Here is a 22,519-nt window from a genome sequence, read left to right on the forward strand (position 1 = left end):
TGACTCTTTCTCTCACGCCTCCCGGAGACGCACGGCCCCCTGCGCGCCATTACGCACGGCGCTCCAAACTGTCCGCGAGCCTGTCAAAACAAACACGAAGACAGAGGGATGGATAGAGAAGCCTCGCACCTCCGCTTCTATCTGTGTCTGCGGAGCGCGCCGGGGAGTGGGCGTGTCCAACTTGGCACCAGCGCGCGTTTACTATAAGCGCTCCTCATTTGCCATTCGGATCCCGACAGGAGCTCCGTGTCGGTTTAACTATCCTCTTTCCACCTTGCGCGTAACGGGACTTCTCTTGAGCCACATGGGTTGACTTGGTTTTACGCGCGGAGCTCCACTACACCTTTCACTTCACTCCCGTCCCGCTACGGAACAACTTCTCACGGCATGATCGTATCCAACGTGAGCTGCTTCGCCAGGGTCACCACGGAGGAGCAGCGGGAGTATTTACCCAGCACCGTGACCCCTTTCTCCTCCTCCTCTTCTTCTTCATCCTCCTCCTCTCCCCCGCCGACTCTCACACCCACGGGACACTTGGTAGTAGCGGTGTGCCTGGGCGTCATTGGCACGCTGGGTTTCCTCACCAACTTCCTGGTGCTCACGCTGTTCTGCCGTTACCGGGCACTGCGCACGCCCATGAACCTGCTGCTCGTGAGCATCTCCGCCAGCGACCTGCTCGTGAGCGTGCTCGGGACCCCGTTCAGCTTCGCGGCCAGCACCCAGGGGCGATGGCTCATAGGGCGCGCAGGATGCGTGTGGTACGGCTTCATCAACGCGTGTCTGGGTGAGTAACGATGATCTACAGTGGACTTTCTCACGGGATAGCGGGTCTGTTACGGTGTTCCAATGTGCTGTGTGATTAAAAGCTAAGAAAACGATGTACAGGCATGCAAAACTGTATATGTTTGGTGCCAATACTGCGTTTTAAAGCGCCTATATTACGCAAAATTGACTCTTGTGCGCTTTAAGACACGTTAGGATGCTCTTACCTCAACAAAAACATACCAGGAGTTTTGTTTTGTTTCATTCACACGTTTGAGTAATCCTTTATTATTAGTGTCTACATCTACAGAGCTCAAAATGCCACCTTGTTCCACCTTGAGATGTCACGAAGAGGTTTTCTTTTACCTTTAGAGATTCAGTACACGATTCTGGTGAAGGTGTATCGAGTTTAAAAACACAGTGGAGCATTTCTATATTAGCACATGATGTTCCAAGGTGGAGTGATTTCCATTTGAGAGAAGAACTCAGCCTAAGTATGCTGATAAGTGAAAAAATGAAATAATTCTATTGTGCGTAAAGTTGACGGGGTACATCTGATTGGAGGAGTTGAGGAGTTGTTTGTCAGAAGTGAAATAGAAAATCATTTTTATTACTACAGGTAGTGTTGATCTGAGGGCATCTTCATGTCTGTGTGATTCATGGAGGTGGATCATAGTCTTAGTCTGGTGCCTTCCGGGTTCAGGCTTGTTTTGAGCTTGCTATAAAGTCCTGTATTATGAGAATTTGAGTTTCAGGGTTTTGTTCAGATTTTCTAACTGTTACTGTTTAGGGTTGAGTAGCTAAAAACTGTACTCAAGTAAAAGTAATGTTAATTCAAAATAATAGTAGTGCTGAAGTAGTGGTGCAAGAAATTACTTAAGTAAGAGTAAAAACTTATTTAAAAATAATATTACTCAAGTAGAGGTAGTGGTCCGAGAGTAGAAAAGTATTAAGAAAACTACTACTCAAGTAAGAGTAATGTTACTTCAAAATAATATTACTCAAGTACATGTAAGTTGAATGTGTGTGAGTGTTTGTGATGGTCGAAATGGATGATGATGCAGATTGGCAGCCTCACTTCCGTCAGTCTGCCCCAGATCAGCTGTGGCTACTACAGTATCTTACCATCACATCGCTTGTGTGTGTGTGCGTGTGCGTGGGTGCGTGTGTGGGCGTGGGTGTGCGTGGGTGCGCGTGTGTGTGTGCGTGTGTGTGCGTGGGTGCGTGTGTGTGCGTGGGTGTGCGTGGGTGCGTGTGTGTGTGTGTGTGGGTGTGCGTGGGTGCGTGTGTGTGGGTGTGCGTGGGTGCGCGTGTGTGTGTGCGTGTGTGTGCGTGGGTGCGTGTGTGTGCGTGGGTGCGCGTGTGTGTGTGCGTGTGTGTGCGTGGGTGCGTGTGTGTGCGTGGGTGTGCGTGGGTGCGTGTGTGTGTGTGTGTGGGTGTGCGTGGGTGCGTGTGTGTGGGTGTGCGTGGGTGCGTGTGTATGTGCGTGGGTGCGTGTGTGTGGGTGTGCGTGGGTGCGTGTGTGTGGGTGCGTGTGTGTGTGTGTGTGTGGAGTGAACGAACAATGAACTGTAAAGTGCTTTGGGCGTCTTGAAATGAACAAGTAGGGTCCAAGGAATTTATTTCTCAACAAAGAGTAAAAAGAATTTGCAAAAACTACTGCTCATGTAAGAATAACATTACTTCATAATAACATTACTAAGGTAGAAGTACAAAGTAGTGGTCCGAGAAATGGTTCAAATAGGCATAAGAGTAAAAAAGTATTTGGGAAAAGTTCTACTCAAGTAAGAGCACTTGAAGAGAAACAGTCAGGATTTCAAATTTATAATTTGAAGTTAATGTAATTTGAAGAACAGAACATTCAATAATGCACAAAAAGACAGACACAAAAATTTTAAAAATTAAATTTATCTGAAGTAAGAAACTGGAAAAACCCCAAATGTTCAAATCATTTCAGATTGTCAACATAAATCTTTTGTTACTTGTAGACTTCCTCACAGTGGGAAGAGGAAGCACAACTTTTGCCCAAGTAAGAGTACTGTTACTTTAATTAAAAGAGTACTCAAGTAGGAGTTAAGGTATGCTGCTAGAAAACAACTCAACAATTGATTGAAAAAGCTACTCAAGTAAATGTATCTGAGTACAGTAACCGAGTACTACCCACCTTTAAAGGGTCTGTATAATGTAGTTTCCTCATCACAAGGAGTCCTGGAGTTGTGTTTTGTTTCTTTCACACTTTTGTTTTAACACACAAATCCTGCATGTTTAGAGTTCTTTCTCTCCAAACTGAAAACACTCATTTCCACCTTGTGAGGTCATGTGGTAATACAGGAAGTGCTTCACTCTGTTTTTAAACTCCATACACCTTCACTAGAATCATTTGGATGATTTCAGCTCTGGAACTGAACAAAATGTAAAAAGTAACTAGCTGGTAACTTGAAAACTACTGCTTCATGACATCATAAGGTGGAACATGAGATTTGGAGATGTGTGAATGAAACAGAACACAACTCCATGTCTGTTTTTGAGAAAGAAACAACATTCTAACATGGCTTAAAGCTCACAAAAATCCATTTTGTGTACCAGTAATATAGGACCTTTAAGACTTAGTTACGTTTGATTGACTTAATCCTGGTTTGAGAACTGGACAGAGGAGCTCAACAGCTGCAAATTTTCACAGTCTAAGCCCTCATATCTCCTCATGGCTTTCTCTGGAAAATCACAGCATTAAGGGCTGTGATAATGTTGTACAGTTTTAGTTATAATGAGTGAAATTCATTAAACTCGATGACATTTTATTGTAAAGACAAGCTTAATTGAATTATCTGTAATAAGTTTTAATTTATATTGAAGAAAGTTTGAGAGAACTGTGTAAAATGGCATGTTGTTAAATATTAGACTATGTTTTCCAGCTATTCGTGACATTTTTATGGTTCCAAATTATATCAGTAATGGCAAAATTTTCTACAAATGGATTCATTAAAGACAGGGTATTATGCAAATTTGACTCTTTGGAGCTTTCTACCATGTTGTAATGTTCAATCATCAAAAACATGCCAGAAGAGGTTTTAGATGTCATCCATGCATGTTTGAGTTATTTAGTGATCTCTCTTGAACCCTTATTATAGTTCGCTGTAAGATTCTGTCCTCCCTCAAGCTTACGTCACCCACCCACATGACAATTTTCTATAAATATACAAAAAAATTATACAAAACTGTGCATAACAATTTGACAAACCTGATGCGATGTGCAGTAGTTTCATTAGTAGGATGCATGCTGATTATGTTATATGATATGATGATAGCATTTTGAGGAGGGAGTGACTCAGAGCGTCAAAAGTGAAAGTGAAAATTGATCTAAATATGTTAAGTGTCACCAATTAATACCCCATAGAAGTGTTACAGCTCCTCTTTAAAGGTCCTACATTAACAGAAAATTGACTCTTTATGCCATGTTATAATGTTGTTAAATCCTCAAAAACAGACCTGCAGTTGTGTTTTGTTTCATTCACATATGTTTGAGTAATCCTTTATTATTAGTCTGTCTACAGTTTGAGAGAAGAACTCAGCCTAAATATGCATGGTCTGTGTGTTAAACATGTGTGAAAGAAACAAAACACAACTCCAGGTCTGTTTATAATGAGGAAATGACATTATAACATCGATCAGAAAATAATGTAATACAGACCCTTAAAGGGACAGTCCAGAAGTTTGGACATAGGACCTCATTTCCTACTTAGCCAGAGTGTTGGAGACGTGCAGAGACACTTTTTTAAATATTCCATCCAGTCCTTGTATTTGCAGAGGTCACTGGTGCTAGGCTAGTGCATGTCAATGGCCATAGTTAGCCTGCCGCTAAAAACAGTTTTACCCACACCACAAAACACCTGAAGCAAATCTGTTATTACACCAGACTGTCCATGTGAATGTCTGTGTTGGCAGAATAAAGTTTGAAATAAAACTAACCTTGCATCTCATGAATCATCGCTGAATCACTGTTGAGGGACTATTTTCTCATATATCAGTCCACCGTTGCTGAGCTTTCTATCAGGAAGTACAACTCCCTGCTGCTGCTCAGACATAAATCTTTCACATGCAAGGTTGGTTTTACTTCTAATATTATTCTATCAACACAGACATTCACGTCGACAGTCTGGTGTAATAATAAATTTGTGGAGTGGGCAGGAGTTTTTAGTGGCAGGCTAACTATGGCCATTGACATGCACTAGCCTAGCACCAGCGACCTCTGCAAATACAAGGACTGGATGGAATATTTCATAAAGTGTCTCCACACGTCTCCAACGCTCTGGCTCACTAGGAAATGAGGTCCTATGTCCAAAATTCCAGACTGTCCCTTAAAAGGATTGAGGGGTAGGGATTTTAGTTTTTAGTTTTTTAGTTTTTGTTTCAAACCTAGATGGATTTAAGAATGTGAAATAACTCATTAGCGTAGGACTAATTAATGCTTCAAAAGAACATTTTGTCTTTAAACAACTGAGTTTACAGAGTTATGAAATGAAAAGAGTTTACAGAGTTATGAAATGAAAAGAGAGGTGATTACAGTGTTGACCTAGTACATGCTGAGGCCAGTGTGAGCCCTGTGTGTTCTGCCGTCTTGTCAAGTGTCATCAGGGCTGAAAACATGAGAGTTACAATAGTCCTACTCCACTTATGGACACAGATTATGCATATTTAAAGCTGACCTATTGTGCAAAATAGACTTTTCAGAGCTTTTAACCGTGTTATAGTTGTTTCCACTCACCATTTACTCACCGGAAGTTATATTTGGAGTGATGTTGGAGCAATCTGTTTTTACGTCTTTTCAAGATGGTACACGGACATGGCTCTGAATTAATTCGTTTTCCAGTTGTATTTTCTTCATCTTCATCAAAATTCGGCAGTATTGTGTAATCATTTTGGAGCAAATGAAAAGTCCAGCTATCCATCGGAGGTGCTAACAACTTCATGACTCTTTGTTGTGATGATGTCTCCATTGGGCACTGCAGTTTTCTAACGCAGAAGTCAGCGGATTTGTTTCTTTTATTAAGTCGTTTAAATGAATATTGTGATTTAAAATGTCCAAATTCTAACATAATGATCCAAGTGTATAATAGATTGTAACTGTATAGCAAAGTCAAGCACAATAGCTCCTCTGTAAGTCCATGAATCATCACCAGACTTGTTCTTAACCTTTCTGCCCTCAAATCATGTTATTTACAACTGTGCACTTATACTGAAGAGCCTCTATCAGTATTCTCCCCGTGCATTTACATAAACGTGCCTTGCCTAAATACAGATATATTCTATAAGAAGCTCTTGAGGTCAAAATAAGTCTGCTGTGTACATCTGTATCTAGTTATGAAGCGTTTTATTGTCAAAAGCACTTAAAAACTCATCACTGTGAATAATTAGGACGCTCAGAATGCTTAAGGTAAGTGAGGAATAACTTTGGAACACTGCAAACTACTTTTTTTTTTTTTTTTTTTTTTTTTACAATTTTTTAAGAAAACACCTTTTAAAATAAGCTCTATTTGACCGTTGCAAGATTTCACCCCTGCTTTGCACAGGTTTAAGATGGTGAAATTTTTGAGCACTATCTATCTTTCCTTTTGCCCCTCCTCCCCTCCTCCCTCTCTCGCCCTAAATCAGTCATATTTACTCTTGTATTGACTTTGGCTGTGCACGGCTGGAGCTCCCATTCTGCACAACACTAATGCTGTACATGATCCTGAGCACCTGCAGCTGTGAGCCCAGCCTCAGAACACAACACTGTCCAAACACCGCGCTATCACCTCTCATCAAGTCTCTAAAGACAGGATTCGGTTTAGATGAAATGAGGCTTTTCAGCTTTTAGACATTGTAAATGTTGTATCATCATCAAAAACACACATGGAGATGTGTCAAAACGCCCCCTGTGGCAGCTCCATGTCAGCACATCCTAATCCTTGAAGCTCCTCTGTGTTTTTAAAATCCAGGATCTTCATCAAACTTGTTTTCATCATTTCACTATTCAAACGTCCTCACTTAAGCACTACAGACAGTTTACAGTGAGGAGAGTTTTAGCAGGTTTCAAATGGCTTTATTTTTCATGAGGTCAAAGAGGTCAGTGACAGTGTCATGGCAAATACAGCCACCCTTAAATATTTTATAAATTGAGTTTGATTAAAGGTACACTATGTTAATGTTTAGGGTAGCCTTCTGAACACATCATCATCATCATCTAATTATCTCAGTGAAAGTGACTGAACCAATGATCAGTTCAAACTAAAACCTCACGCTGAGTGATTGAAATGTCACCACAGTGGAACATGCCAAAAAATATCAACCTTTAGTTAAAAGAGAGAAAAGTACGGACATCTTCTCTGTCCACAAATGCACAAAGAGTCACAAACTAAACAGTCTGTATTTCTGCTAAAATAGGTTGAAGTTTGTCTCTCTGTCTCAGTGCTGCTCTGTGACTGGTCTGTCTCCTGTCACAAGAGAACACTTCAGCTGGAGATGAGCAAGATGGACTTTTAGGAATTTGTGAACTCACAAAAATCACGAGAATTTATCTTGCTGTGCAAAGTTAACACTGTGTAATGTTTCTGGTGAAGGGTTCACCACCTGTTTGTTTCTATGGAGATGGATTTGCTTTTCTTGGGATGTTTCTGTCTCCACAGAGAAAAACAGGTGGTACCATCATGGCCTGTTAATGAAAAGATGAAAGATAAGTTTAATGACATTCTTGGCAAAGCAATAACTTCTCCGCATCCGACAAATTTCCTTTAAAAACAAAAAAAGACTAAGCTGTCCAAAGTATTAAAAAGTGTGAATAATGTGAAGTCATTTAGTTCTGGAGCAGAGCCACATCTCCAGAGATCACCTGCTCCATTAGAGGGGCGGCTGTGTATGAAATAATGATACAACATGGAAAAAGCATCTCCTGATCACACTGCATTATTGATCATTGTACAATTCTATGTGGATTTCAAAAACATTTTGACTTTTTCCTGTCAAAGTAAAACTGTTTTGTTCAATGTTCAAAAGATAAAATGAGTTTAGAATCTATATCAGTCCACATGGGCGTCCAGAACGTCTTATTTACCTTTGTCACAATAATCATGTTTAAAGCACCCTGGCGTTACAAGGGTGTCTTGGGCCTGAAGTGAAACATCTTAAGGGACCCTCCAACCAGACCCCACTCCCACTTCTCTTGACCTTTGACCTCTCTGATGTCTCTGATGCCCTTGTGGTCAGGGCCATTTTTTAAGGTTATTTAAAGGTGCACTGTGTAACTTTTTGTTTGGGGGTCTGTCACCTGCTTGTTTCTATGGACATGTCATTGCTCTACCTTACATTTATTAAATTATAGGTGTTTTTATAGCTCAAAAATACCAAGAAAAACTGACATTCTGACTCTCCACAAATCTGAATTGTAACTTTGTCCTGTTTGGTCAGCATTAAAATAGAAACTTTTTTTCATTCTTTCTTCTTTTTCATACACAGTCGATCTGCACATCTTTCTTTGCGTGTCTCCCTCCACTCCTCCTCCTCCTCTTCCTCCTCCTCTTCCCTCCATTTGTTCTCCAAAGCTCTCTTCTCTCGGGGGGAATCTTTCTGGCGGTCAGGTGCTTTTCTCAGTCCAGTGCTCGCTTAAATCCCCCTATACCACTTCAGCCTTCCAAGCATGCACGCACAACCACTCCTCTGCTCCTGACAGGTGAGAAAAATTCCAGTGAGAGCTTTAAGGGCCTCCAATTCCGCCTGTCACCCAACTTTTAGTCTATCTGTCTGAACACATTCACACGATCCCCGGTACCTGCTTGATCCACTGCCTGGGAGTTTCAATAAGAATTTGGATACAGAGGGAGGATGTGGAAATGAAAAACACAAGTCATAACGGCAAGAATCAAAACAAAGGATTAGAGGATTCGCTTCACTAGAGGGAGGCTGGGAGAGACAGTGGCTATGAGGAATTCTATGTACAGAACTTGTAAATGCACTAGACTGGGAGCTGCATATGGGACTTTATTTCATGTTATTTTAAATACGCTTTGGGACTCTTTGGGATAAACATTTCATATGTTCTAACTTAAAATAATATATACGCTTGCTTGCATAACATGTTTTTTATAAACTACTACTCTGTTTTCAATGATGCATCCAGATTTTTACTTATGACGCAACAATTTGGGCTATATGCAAACTGAGCTTCTTTGAGTGCTCAGAGAAGACAAGTTTCATTTAATGGGTTAATGAAACAAGTGTGAATGAAGCAAAAATACAATTCTAGGTACAATATAACATGATTTGATTGACCTTTATTTAGCCAGGGAAGTTTAGATTAAAGGGACAGACTGGAATTTTGGACATTGGCTCTCTAGGAAATGAGGTCCTGAGTATTAGAGACGTGTGGAGACACTTTTTAAAATATTCCATCCAGTCCTTGTATTTGCATTTGGTGCTACATTAGTCTTACCCACTCCACAAAACACCCGAAGCAAATCTATTATTACACCAGACTGTCGATGTGAATGTCTGATTTGATAGAATAATGTTTGAAATCAAACTAACCTTGCATCGCATGAATTGTCGCATGTTGAGGGACTATTTTCTCAGCAGCAGTGGAATTTTACTTTGCCGGTAAGACAGGTGCTTGGTGGTATCTTTCCCCCGCTGTCAAGCTTTTTATCAGGAAGTACAACTCACTGCTGCTGCTCAGACATAAATCCTTCAAATGCAAGGTTGGTTTTACTTCTAAAATCACATCGACAGTCTGGTGTAATAATAGATTTGCTTCAGGTGTTTTGTGGAGTGGGTAAGACTGTTTTTAGTGGCAGGATAACTATGGCCATTGACATGCACTAGTCTAGCACCAGTGACCTCTGCAAATACAAGGACTGGATGAAATATTTAAAAAGTGTCTCTGCACACGTCTCCAACACTCTGGCTCACTAGGAAATGAGATCCTATGTCCAAAATTCCAGACTGTTTCTTTAAGTAGATTTTGTCATGTGATACTTTTACTTTAGTTTTTTTTTTTTTTTTTTTTTTTGCTCAAGCATCTGTAAGTATCAACGTCACGTACTTCTTCCACCACTGTCCATAAACTGAAAAAGCTTCCCCTGCATTGTTCAGTTAATCAGAGTTGGGTGAGAGCATTAAACACCATGTCACCATGCCATCCAAGCTGGCAAAAAAAAAAAAAACTCCTATGAGGTTTTAACTATGTTATGAGAATCCCCTCAGTTTACTCAGAGTTGTATTTTGATGGACCTGTTGTTTATTAAAGTTATATGTATTATGTTCTGATCTGTGTTATAATGTTGTTTCCTCATCACAAACAGACCTGGAGTTGTTTAGTTTCATTCCCCACATGTTCAGCACACAAACCTGCAAATTTAGGCTGAGTTCTCAGTACTGTGCAGTGCTCTCAGCAAGAAAAATATCTGACGAAAGCTTTATTTCGCCGAAATGTTATTTAAAAATAAAAAAGCTTTTGGACATCAGCCACCTGAGTGTGCTATGCATTTTTTCACTTGTATTTTGCTGCTCTTTGCATTTGCACCTCTACAAGAATTTTGGTATGCGTTTTCTGGTTCATTTGAGTTCTTCTCTCAAACAGAAAACACTCTTTTCCACCTTGTGATGTCGGGGTAATACAGGAGGGCAAGGCAAGTTTAGTTATATAGCACAGTTCGTACACAAAGTAACTCAAAGTCCTTTACAGAATAAGAAGTACATTAAAATCACAATACCAACAATCAAAACATAAATAATCATCATAAATTTAAAAAGAGAGACGTTAAATGAGAGAGGAGTGCAGAATGAAAACCTTTCAGTCATACGGAGCTAAACAGAAGTGTTTTGAGTCTTTTGAGATTTAAGCAGAGTCAGAGTAGAGTTTGTCTCACATGTTCAGACTGTTCCAGGTTTTAGCTGCTTGAATCTGAAACTCTGACTCTCCGTGTTTAGTCCTGACTCTGAGGCCGGTCCCTGAGGTCCGAGAGAGTGCAAGATGGTTCATACTAACATGTCAGAGATGTACTTTGGTGCTCGGCCATGAAGAGACTTGTACACAAGCAGAGCCGCTTTAAAGTCTATTCTCAGAGGAAGCGCTCCACTGTGTTTTTTAAACTCCATACAACTTCACTAGAATCATTTGGATGATTTCAAGTCTCTACTGATCTAAGAGTAAAATACAACTACAGCTTTATGACATCACGGGGTGGAGTATTTTGAGTTTTGGAGACGTAGCCAGACTAATAACCGCAGTTTAACATGTGTGAATGAAACAAAACACAACTCCAGGTATGTTTTCCATGAGGTAACAACATTCCAACATGACTTAACACTCACAAGAATCAATTTTGTGTAATATAGGACCTTGAATCTGTTTTAGATCAGTACTAGACTATTGCAGCTACTCCCTTATCTTCAACCTTCACCCAAAATCTCTTCACAAACTTAAGCTGGTCCAGACGTCAGACCAGGTTCTATTCCGTTGTAAAAAAAAATCCATCTCAAAACCCATCTATTGTGACGATTCTATTGCACATAAAGCACAGTATATTAGCCACTGTTTGGTTTTAATGCCTTTTTCATTGCATAAAGCATGTAGGTGATCTGAAGGACTTTGAAAGGCACTTTGAAATAAAACGCAATATTATTTTTATTAAAACCGCAGATCTCATGGGAGGTTTGCAGGGTTCAGTATTCATCACCAGCCCTTAAGTCCATGGAACATTTCAAAGCGGAGACAGCACAACAGTTATATTTAGTCCCATGATTCATGCCTGTGTCTTCAATCTGATATGAGCAGTTCTATATGGTCTGACAATATACTCACATGTACAGTGTAAGTCTATATAAGGGCTATGATGAGTAAATGTGAATGAGTAAATGTAAATAGACATGTTTAATTGGTGGTAATGGAGCGTTGTCATACTTTAAGATGGAGGCAAGAGACAAGAGTTTTTCCTATAGTAACAGTGCCACCGAGTACCTCTGCTCAACTATATTTCTCTCCAGCGACTAGGTGAGGAATCAGAATACATTAGACGGGATCAAGTATTTAAAGCCAGAACAAAGTGAATGTTTGGTGAATTTTATCAAGGGGAAAGACGTTATTGCCCTTCTTCCTACGGGATTTGGGAAAAAGCTTAATATACCACTTAAGCCTGTTACATACATCATGACCAAATAGCAGCGATTGGTTAAATAAAAAAAAGTACCTGCCTACCGTCGAGTGAATGAATTCTAATGCTGCGAGGTCACATGGTTTCCATGAAGTGAAACCGGCTGATGAATCAGGCTAAGGAACAGTACATATCAATGAGCATCTGTAATTACAGTGGAAATATTCCAGATTATAGCAAAAAAAACTCATTTCTATCTCTTGTCCTTCAGCAGGTGACACAAAGAACAAATACAAGAACTGATTGTGGTGAAGGTCTGTGGAGCTTAAAAACACAGTGGAGCACTTGCTGTATTACCACATGACAGAGGCTAAGTTCAGACTGCAGCTGAAGTGACTTTTGAAGTGAAGTTTTCGCCCCTATGCTCCTGTATCTGATCTTTTAATGACAGTCTGAACGACAAAGATCCAATTTTTTCAAATGCGACCCAGGACACTTGGATATGTGCTCCTAAAACCGACACATATCTGATCTTTTGACATGCGACTTCAGTCTGAACAGCCAAGGAGCATTCATCCCACCAACACGTCAGGCTCAGAGTCTCGTCAATGGAGTTAAAGCGAGTTTAGCGAGTTCATTAATATTTGGGGGATGATATCGCTGTATTCAAGCCAAATTGGAGGGGTCTTATTGGAACTGGGCGTTTTTTTAAATGATTGCCAAAGAAATGTCTGAGAATGGCTACAGGCGGTCCTGACCCCAATGTCAAAGAAAAATAAAGACCCTGCGAGCCAAATACAAGGAGACTAAAGACGCAAACAAACGAATCAGCCATGGACGTGTAACATGTCCATTTTACCAAGAACTGAACTCTATATTGGGAGACAAGCTCAGCGTTTAGGCGATTTCCGTAAACACTGAGCACGCTTGGAAAACTTTTGGGGCATTTCAAGTTCACACTGGATCATACTGGAAATCACATACAAGTCGCATTTAATTGGAAATGTGAACGACCTTGCAAAAAAATCAGATTTCACAAAAAAATCTGAATTGAGCATTATGCCCTGCAGTCTGAACATAGTCAATTTCTGTTTGAGAATAGATCTATAGTACTTTTTTAGTTATAGTATTTGACATACATTTTTATAATTTTTTGCCTTCTTTTGTTCCACCAGAATGTTTGAAATTGATTTGTCATTTATTTTTTATATATTTGTATTTGCTTAAACTCAAACCCTCATGGCAGAATGTGACCACGATCATGCTCAAAAAGTTCTCAGACCACAAGGCCGAGCACGTTCTACTTTTCAGTCCAGTTAAAAAAACATAGTGGTGCAGAAAGTACAGATATCTGCTCTAAAATGTAGTGAAGAAGAAGTAAAAAGTAAAATGTATTTAAGTAAAGTACAGTTATTAACCCATGTGTAGTAAATATGATTGTCCTATAGAATGTTACAATGTCATCTGAAACCCAATGGAAGCATGAAAGGAAGATCAATATTTGTAGAGCTACACAAATGGATGTAATACAGAGGTGACAACAGATCTATACCCCACCAGTAGATGGAGTGCACTGGATTCAGTCTAATAATCTAATCACTATTATGCATTTGAAAATCCAAACTGAGAACCAACAAGTGAAGAGCTTGTATCTCCCTTTCAGTTCTTTTAAACACAAGTAGGAGGAATAGCCAAAAAATTTACTCAAGTTAGAGTAACGTTACTTCAAAATAGGAAGAGCAACCAAACTGTTTACTATTAAGAGTGCTGGATTAGGAGTAAAAGTATGCAGTTAGCATACTGTGTGTTGTATCAGCTGTTTTAAAAAATAAGACGTTTTATTGGATTAGAACCATAAAGCAACAACAAGCGTGTTCATCGTTTCTGCCTGAGACTGTTCCAAGCAGTAACATTAGATTTCTGCTTTACAGTCGATAACAATGATTTAGAAGCAGCCAGTGCACATAAGTCTCATTTGGACCCTAAGAGCTGCTTTTACAATATATCTGCACTGGGGCAAAAACACTTGAATCACTTTACTTTATTACATGAAACAGCTGCATTAACCAGGAGTACTTTGTATTATGCACATTGACCCATACTTCCGATCTGTACTTGTATTTCACCACTCAGTCTGCATCAACTGTGCACCTGACCTACTTTAATACTTTTAACTGCTTCAATCCTCAGTGCTCCAACACGTGGAGTTTTGCCTCCTGCAGGGAACTTTTGCACTTTTTTTATGCAAAAAAAAAAAACTTGACTAAGCTGCTACCTGAACAGGTGAAGGTGTATGGATTTTAGAGTGGGACTAAACACCTAAACTCTGCCCACAACCAAAATCAGCTTCAAATTGAACTGCTAAACTGAGCTGTACCTGGAGGGTTAAAGAGGAGAGAGAGGGGGAGGAGGGCCGGGGTCTCAGGATATAAGGAACAATGTGATTGGTCTAACAGAAATCCACTCTTCAAACTCCGCCCCTGCAGTCAGGTGTTAGTGATCAGAAACCCTTGGCTGTAATCACAGCAGTCATGTGTGATGTCACATAGTACTTGAAGCTGCAGTGGCCACTGGAGCCATGACTGTTCATCATTGTTTTATGTTTTAACTAGAAAGCTACAAAGTTACCAAGTTTGCACTCATGCTGAGCAAATAGTCAAATGAATTTGATTAATTCGTCTTATTAATAATCAAGATTTTGAAAAATTGCTAAATCATGAAATCAAGGATTATTATGAAAGAAGTTTACTCCTGACTCCTTACAGGCAAAGCAGAGTTATTTTGCAGTTCCAATTAGATATTTATACAAATGTGATTTAAGGTGTTTTTTTAAACAATAGCATATGATGAGTAGGGCTGGGTATCACTAAGAAGTTGCCGATACGATACGATACATACCTTGATACGCAGGCCACGATATGATAAGTTTTTCAATTCAGTGCACTTTCAATTCAATACGATTCGATATGTTATATTTAAAATCTATTCGATACGGTTCAGTAAAAACTAAGGCTAACTCATGGCTGTGATACTAAAAGTCTTTATTAAACCACTAAGTCTGTGAAAAGTTTATATGAAAAACACCCATTTTACCCCAAACTGTGAGAATGTTGAATGTGTTACAACAAGTTTCTTTTCTCCAAACAAGGAACACAACTGTAGCTCTTTCACAAAATAATTTAGTAACATATACCAAAATATACTTAAACTATAAGACATATCGATATTTCAGTATTTTTGCACACCCCTAATGATGAGGGTATAAGAGCTTCCCCTTGTTTAAAACACTAACAGTCCCTGCTCTGGCTCCATCCAGTGTGTGAAAAAAAGTAAAGGTTTTCTGTTTTGGTCATACAGCCCCATAGTTTGCACTAAAATGACCAAAACAGGACTAGAAACTGTAAGCAATGCAATTAAAACACCATATATGCAGTTTAGTAAAGAAAAATCGACTTTAAAAAGGGCAGATTTTTTTTTTTCTCTGGAGAGGGAGATAATGATTCTGTGATGATGGTGAAGAGGAGGTGATGGAGAGGCTGAGGAGGCTGATAGTTGTGCTGCTTCAGTGGAGAAGGGGCACAGGGGAATAACAGAATGAGGAGAAAAGGGGAGATTCTTGGAGCATAACTGCAGCGCTCCAGCAGAAGGTGAAATCCCATTAGCGAGCGCAGCCGGACCCCTCTCACCTGTGTCTGTTCTACAGACGCTCCACCAGCTGCTTGAGTCCAGGCGATGTCATTAGTTTTCCCTGAATGTTCCGCTGTATGGCATTAAGCTTGTATACCGGCTCACTGCTAGTGCTATTTAATGCAGTACTGGTTCTCAAATATTTCACAACAAATAGCACCTGAGAAAAGATTTGTCTTTCCAAGTATCAGCAGATGTAAACAGTGACTGTTCCTGGTCTAAACTACAGGGCTGAACCAGATGCAAAATTGGACCATGTAATTTCTGCAGTATTTCTAACCAAAATACTTAAAGGAATACCAAGTGGATAAAGCTGTCTTTAAATGAAGCAAATATTAGAACTGTAGGACCTAGTATACATGAAAGGAGCTTATGTACAAGTACTAGTGTTGTAGTCGAGACCGCACTAATCGAGACCAACACTAGTCCGAAACCACTGGGTCCCAAGACCAGGACAAGACCAAGACCTCTGAGGGTCGACACCGAGACAAGACCAAGGCAAGACCATGACCACGGCCCACTGAGACCAAATCAAGACCATCTTTCTCATTTTCGACATTGATTTGTATTTTATACTTATTTTGGAACATATATATCAGTGTTTTTTTTTTTTTTTATAAATCTATCTCCATTTGATCTGATTAATGTTCATTTAGGCCTAAACTAAGCCAAGCAAACTGTACTGCACTGAAACACTCTGTGCCCCTTTTTTGGATCCTCACTCACAGTTTGAGAACTCCTTTTTTAAGAACTTCCACTGGCACTTTACAGAAAACTGTGAAGAAAGTGGGTAGGAATTTTAAACTTGTTTTTGCAGTGTTATTTGCCAGCCTCTGCACATTTACCAAACTCACCTCCTGACAAATACAGATGCATCTGTGCACTTTTATTAGGCAAACTTTAAACACATGTCACGGTAAGAAGTTTATTTATGACAGGAGCGACTGATCTCACTCGTCTAGTGTCAGACCTTGAGTCCAAAACAAGATCGAGTCCAAACACCGTCAACTTCGAGATGAGACCAAGACCATACAAAAACTCAAGACCAAGATCGGACTTGAGTACTACGACACTAACAAGTACTGATACACATACCACTATTTGAGAAACACGTCTCCATGAAAACAAGCAGTTACATTAAAAAAGTTACATAATGCATTTTAAAGAACACATTTTATTGCACTATAGGCTCTATTCATAGAGCCACCTGCCTTGTTCAGATTCTTTCAAAACTTGCAGAGCTGCACTTCCCGCTCCATTCATTGTGTACTCAGAATGAGCCTAATTAGTTGTGCTAAATAAATCTATATTTAAATGTCTGACAGCAGACTGCAGGTTACACATGGATAATCACAGACAGCGTGTCAAGACCTTCACGAGTTAGCACCTTTAGCATCATGACCTTTTCAGTTAGCATTAGTTTCAAGACACAAAGACCTACTTTTCTAAACAAAGAAGCTTCCTCCAGTGACGTATTTACATTGTAGAAAAGGTCTTAACACGCTGTCTGTGATTATTTGAGTATTAGACAGAGGACAGCAAGTTACAGATACATATAGGTTTATTTTAGTACAATTCGGCTAATTACCAATACACAATGAATGGAGCAGGAATTACAGCTCCATAGTTTCTGAGAGAAGTAGAACTAGTGAATTGACTTTTTTGAGCTTTTAATTGAACTTAGAATTACATTTTTGTTCCATTAATCCAAAGTTGTCTTCTCTGAGCATTCAAAAATGCTCTATCTGCATATGGTCAGTTTTGTTGCATTATACATTCACACTGCAGCCTGAAGTGACCCAAATCCGATTTTTTGGAACCTATGTGACCTGTATCTGATCTTTTAATGACAGTCTGAACCACATAGATCCGATTTTTTCAAATGCCACTTGGATATGTGCTCCTAAAACGATACATATCTGATCTTTTGACATGCAACTTCAGTGTGAATGGCCAAAGTGCATGCATCTGACCTACACGTTATCAGCAAGACACAAACGTCACTATTCTGCGCTGAAGTAGGCGAAAATTGTTAATGAACTCCGTGTCATTGAGGCAAAGCACATCACCACTCACCACTCTTGGTTACGTCTCCACATCCCCACGTTCCTTTCAACGGACGTTGTTGCCACTGCCCCACAAAACATCACGGCCAAAAACCTCGTCCTTCTCAATCTCCTCCTTAAAACAAGTAAGTTGTTCATGTTCTGGCTCTGGTACGAGAGGAACTTTAAAATCTCCAGGTGCTCAATGCTGCGTCCATATTTGGACAACTTTCGTAAACACAGAACACGTTCGCTGCGGTTGACGTCGTCGTGTCTCCAGTGTGCATGCAGGAGATTTTTGGGCCGTTTACTGTTCACACTGGAGTCACATACAAGTCGCATTTAATTGGAAATGTGAACAACCTCGCAAAAACATCGGATTTCACAAAAAAATCGGAATTGAGCGTTAAGCCCTGCTGTCTGAACATAGCCATAGATAAAACTCTGGACCTCTTCAGCGTCCTTTTAAAGCTCATAAACCCTCACTGAACTCATTGACATCAACAGTCACATTGTTTTCAAGACGAACATATGGCTTTATTAGCATAACATTCACAGGGGATTTGTTTAGTCTCACATTGTTCAACTCATTGCTGACAGCAGAGGGAGCTCTAAAAGTAGAAAGTTAATAAAGCATATCCTCTAAAAGTGCACTGTCCAACTTGTCTGCTGGAGGGTCCATCTCCAAATTCTCTCCTTGCAGGTGTTGCCTGGAATGTTCCACAGTATGACATTACACTTATTTACCTCTACAGATAAAGCAGGTGACACCATAGGGTCAAGTTAGACGTCAGATCTGTGGAGAGGCGAGCCCACTCACTGGAAGAAAGCAATTTTTTAAGCCTGCAAACACCTGTGCTATTGAGTAACATTTAATGCCATACCGGGACATTCCAGACAAAGCGCCAACATCTCCATGGAGACAAGCAGATGCCAGACCCTCCTCATGAAAAGTTACGCAGTGCATCTTTAAGTTAGAAAATGTGAAACTCTTATCCTGAGGCGACCAAATGCGTGTTTAAAAGGAAACTAAAACCACAAGAACGCGTAACGAAACTTTGCACTCTGATAGTCATTAAAAATCTACACCCATTTTAAAGTCGACATTCTGTAGGAACAAAAACAACCCCAAACATCCAGAGTTGATTATATACGTACGAGTAAACAGTCTCCTCACAGCAGCGGGTCTCTCCCATATGTTGAACTCTGCTTTTCCACACAAGTCATTATTATTTAAATGGTTTCGGGTGAAGGCACATGCAGGATCACTCAGGGGTTAATTATGTAATACCTTCCATCGCCCCATGTTCCTCTGTGCACGACTATTATATGTATTAATATGTATTAATGAACCCAGAGTTAATCATGTGAAAAGTGCTGTGCAAATGGTGTGTAAGTACGAAAAAACAAGAGCCTCTTAAAGACAAAAGACCAGGACATCCATTTTAAATTGACTCGACTATCCACATAGGAGCTGTAAATTGGATTGTGCTGTATTGACTTAACTAAGAATGCAAATCGAATAAAAAAGTAACACATTTAATAAGATTCTGACCTGCAAGTAATAAGTCAATAAGTGGGAAGCAGGGGCCGTTAGAACGTTATGTTAATTTCTATATTGACCTAAGTCTTCTTGTTTTATATGCGTGATAAGGAAAAAATATGCATCTTCTCAACAAGCTGTTATATTATTAACGGTTATATCTTAGAGGCTACTGGTGTACACAAATCACACATTATATCACGTGTGTGTGTGTGTGCGTATGTGTGTGTGCGTGTGCGTGTGCGTGTGTGTGCGTGTGTGTGTGTGTGTGCAAGGTGAGAAGATTGCAGTAAAAAAAAAAAAAGAAATATAAGAAGTAGCGGGAAACATTCACTTAGCGTATATGATACATTTATTCTGTAAATGAAATGAGATTACTACTACTACTACTTCTGCTACTGCTAGTACTACTGTTACTGCTTCTACTGCTACTGCTAGTACTACTACTACTTCTAATACTATTACTGCTACTACTACTACTTTTAATACTACTACTGCTTCTACTACTACTACTTCTACTGCTGCTGCTGCTAGTACTATTGCTACTGCTAGTACTACTACTACTTCTAATACTACTACTGCTACTACTACTACTACTACTACTACTACTTTTAATACTACTACTGCTACTACTACTACTACTACTTCTACTGCTGCTGCTGCTAGTACTATTGCTACTGCGTCTACTACTACTACTACTATCTAATACTACTACTACTACTACTACTACTACTTCTAATACTACTACTGCTACTGATGCTAGTACTATTGCTACTGCGTCTACTACTACTACTTACTACTATACTAACTACTATTACCTACTACTACTACTACTAGTGCTACTATTGCTTCTACTACTACTTTTAATACTACTACTGCTACTACTACTTCTACTGCTGCTGCTGCTGCTAATACTATTGCTACTGCGTCTACTACTACTACTACTTCTAATACTACTATTGCTACTACTACTATTACTTCTACTAGTGCTACTGCTAGTACTACAGCTACTGCTTCTACTGCTACTACTACTACTACTACTTGTAGTACTTCTAATACTACTACTGCTACTACTACTACTATTACTACTGCTATTGCAACTGCTACTACTACTACTACTACTACTACTACTACTACTACTACTACTACTATTGCAACTGCTACTGCCACTGTGGAACATTCCAGGTAGAGCAATGATGTATCCATAGAAACAAGCAGATGACAGACCCTCCATCAGAAAGGCTGCACACAATGCACCTTTAGCATTTAAGACAGGACTGAACTATGAACTGCAAAACTAAACAGAAATTGTAAATTGTCACATATGTTTATAGAGGAAGCTCTCACATGCACATTCATACTCCAGTATACACAGACAATGGACGGAAGGTGGGTTAAGTGTCTTGCCCAAGGACACAACACTGACATTCATCTGTGTCAGCTGGAATCGCACCACCTGCTTTGGAGCCACTGCTAAGAATCCCACATGGTACACTTTATTAAGACTTTTAAAATGTTGTGATTTGCACAGAAAATTATGCCCCTAAATATTTTTTCTTGATTAATTTTCAAATCGCAAACATTCCAACCACATTTTTTATTTCACAGTGGTTGTGAAAGTGCAAATATTAGCACAAATTTGTACAGAAATATAAAAAATTCTGGATAAAAAAGGAACAAAACGCGTAATCAGTGGCCCTGGGATCCCTCTGTTGTGGTTGGAGCTGGAGAGGCCCCTGAGAAGCCCTGAGGACCGCACTCTGATGAGGCCTGATTACAGACAGGTTACATCACCAGGAGCTAATGAAGGCCCCCGCACCAGTCCTGCCAGGTTCACCGCAATTGAATCGAAATTTGTGCGGACGCAATTAGAAAAGACTGTAATTTTTTGAAGTACCATAGTTTTCTCCACAAACAACAAAATCTCCTGTTTTATTCTGTTCTGAAACGTGATTCTTGTAGATTCAGACTTTTTGCCTTTTCTTCTGGACGTGTTTCAGATATTTTCAAATGTGAACTTTGAACTGAATCATATTTTTATTACATGAATCACAAATCAAGCTTCTGAACTGTCTGCCAACACTGAGAACCAGACCAGAGGAGGTGAAGTGATCAAAAATGTGTTTTTTGTATTAGCAGTACAGTTAAAAAATATATGCAAGCACACAGAGACCAAGTACTGATGTAGAAATAACATCTGATGTATATTGAAATACTGAGGTAATAATGAAACAGAATGTCAAAATGTCAAGATACATGTTTTCTGTTGTTTGTGATATATTGGAAAAAGAGCTAAAACATTAAATCTATGAATTTTTACTTGAAATAAAATAGCAGGAATAAAGAGAATATTGCAGTTAGCTCTACTCTTAGAACACACTACTCCTTGTAACATTAATGTGGTACATTCTGTGTAGTACTCTCCCCTCACAGAAAAAAGGTCCCTTATTCAACACTGGGGCTTCTGGGGCTTCTCTGTTTTCTGTAGATATGTGCACATCACTGGCACACTACTACAGTGACAGAAACTAGGGCAAAGCTGGCACACCTATACTTCAAAAATGCATTTAATAAATTGACAATGTTTGGATCAATGACTTTTCTTCAGCTCTACTCAGGTTTCCCTCCTTAATCTAAAACCTACTCAGAAAACTTCCCCTTCAGCTAAGCTAGAAAGATCTAGGCTCCATCTCTGGGGATGGGGCTCGGGGCCCTGCCCTGTGCTCCTCTAATGCTCCTGACAGGCTGCCCTGAGGCTCTGATGAATACGTTCTGTGCAAAGAGAAATTTCCCCTGCAGGAACATTAAAGTATACACAGAAAGCATACACAATAGGGATGTACTGAACCAAAGTTTTTTTGCTCTATTCCTCATGGTGATATAAGATCTTAGCCAGGCTGGCGCCACCTAGTGCCTCTTCTCATCAATTTCATTTTTCTCCAGCGACTAGGTCAGGAAATACACTAGAAGGTTTGCAAGATTTGGGATTTGGGAAAAGCTTAATATACCAGTTAGTCCCGTTGGTGGACTAACTGGTATATTAATACATCATAACCAAATAGCAGCGATTGGTTAAATGAAAAAAGTACCCAAGCCTACCGTTGAGCGAACAAATCCTAATGCTGCGAGGTCACACCGGTTTCAGTTCGTTGAAACCGGCTGATGAATCAGGCTAATAGGGACAATAGCATTTATTTCATTTAAACACAATCATGAAGGAAAAAAAATATCCAAATGTGTTATGTAACTGCAGAACAGCTTTGTAAAAAACAAGTGTAAAATATTGAGACATTTTGGACTAACACTGGCCAGTAGATCTTCTTATTACACCAGCATTTTTAATATCAGTGCAGATATCCCAT

At 39.7% G+C, this 22,519-nt stretch overlaps 1 protein-coding gene across 1 annotated transcript in view; it reads left to right on the forward strand.

The window, feature by feature from the left end:
* Positions 1–489: 489 nt before the first annotated feature.
* Positions 490–22,519, forward strand: part of LOC110165540 (pinopsin-like) — a gene marked incomplete at its 5' end in the record, with an annotated part of 99,014 nt that continues 76,984 nt past the window's right edge. The window contains one exon of the mRNA XM_020930740.2: positions 490–784. Coding sequence (XP_020786399.2) covers positions 490–784 — 295 coding nt within the window. The remainder of the gene's footprint in view (positions 785–22,519) is intronic.

This window comes from Boleophthalmus pectinirostris, unplaced genomic scaffold (genome assembly GCF_026225935.1).
Source record: "Boleophthalmus pectinirostris isolate CB_2022bp ecotype Guang Dong unplaced genomic scaffold, ASM2622593v1 HiC_scaffold_15, whole genome shotgun sequence".
Classification (NCBI taxonomy): domain Eukaryota; kingdom Metazoa; phylum Chordata; class Actinopteri; order Gobiiformes; family Gobiidae; genus Boleophthalmus; species Boleophthalmus pectinirostris.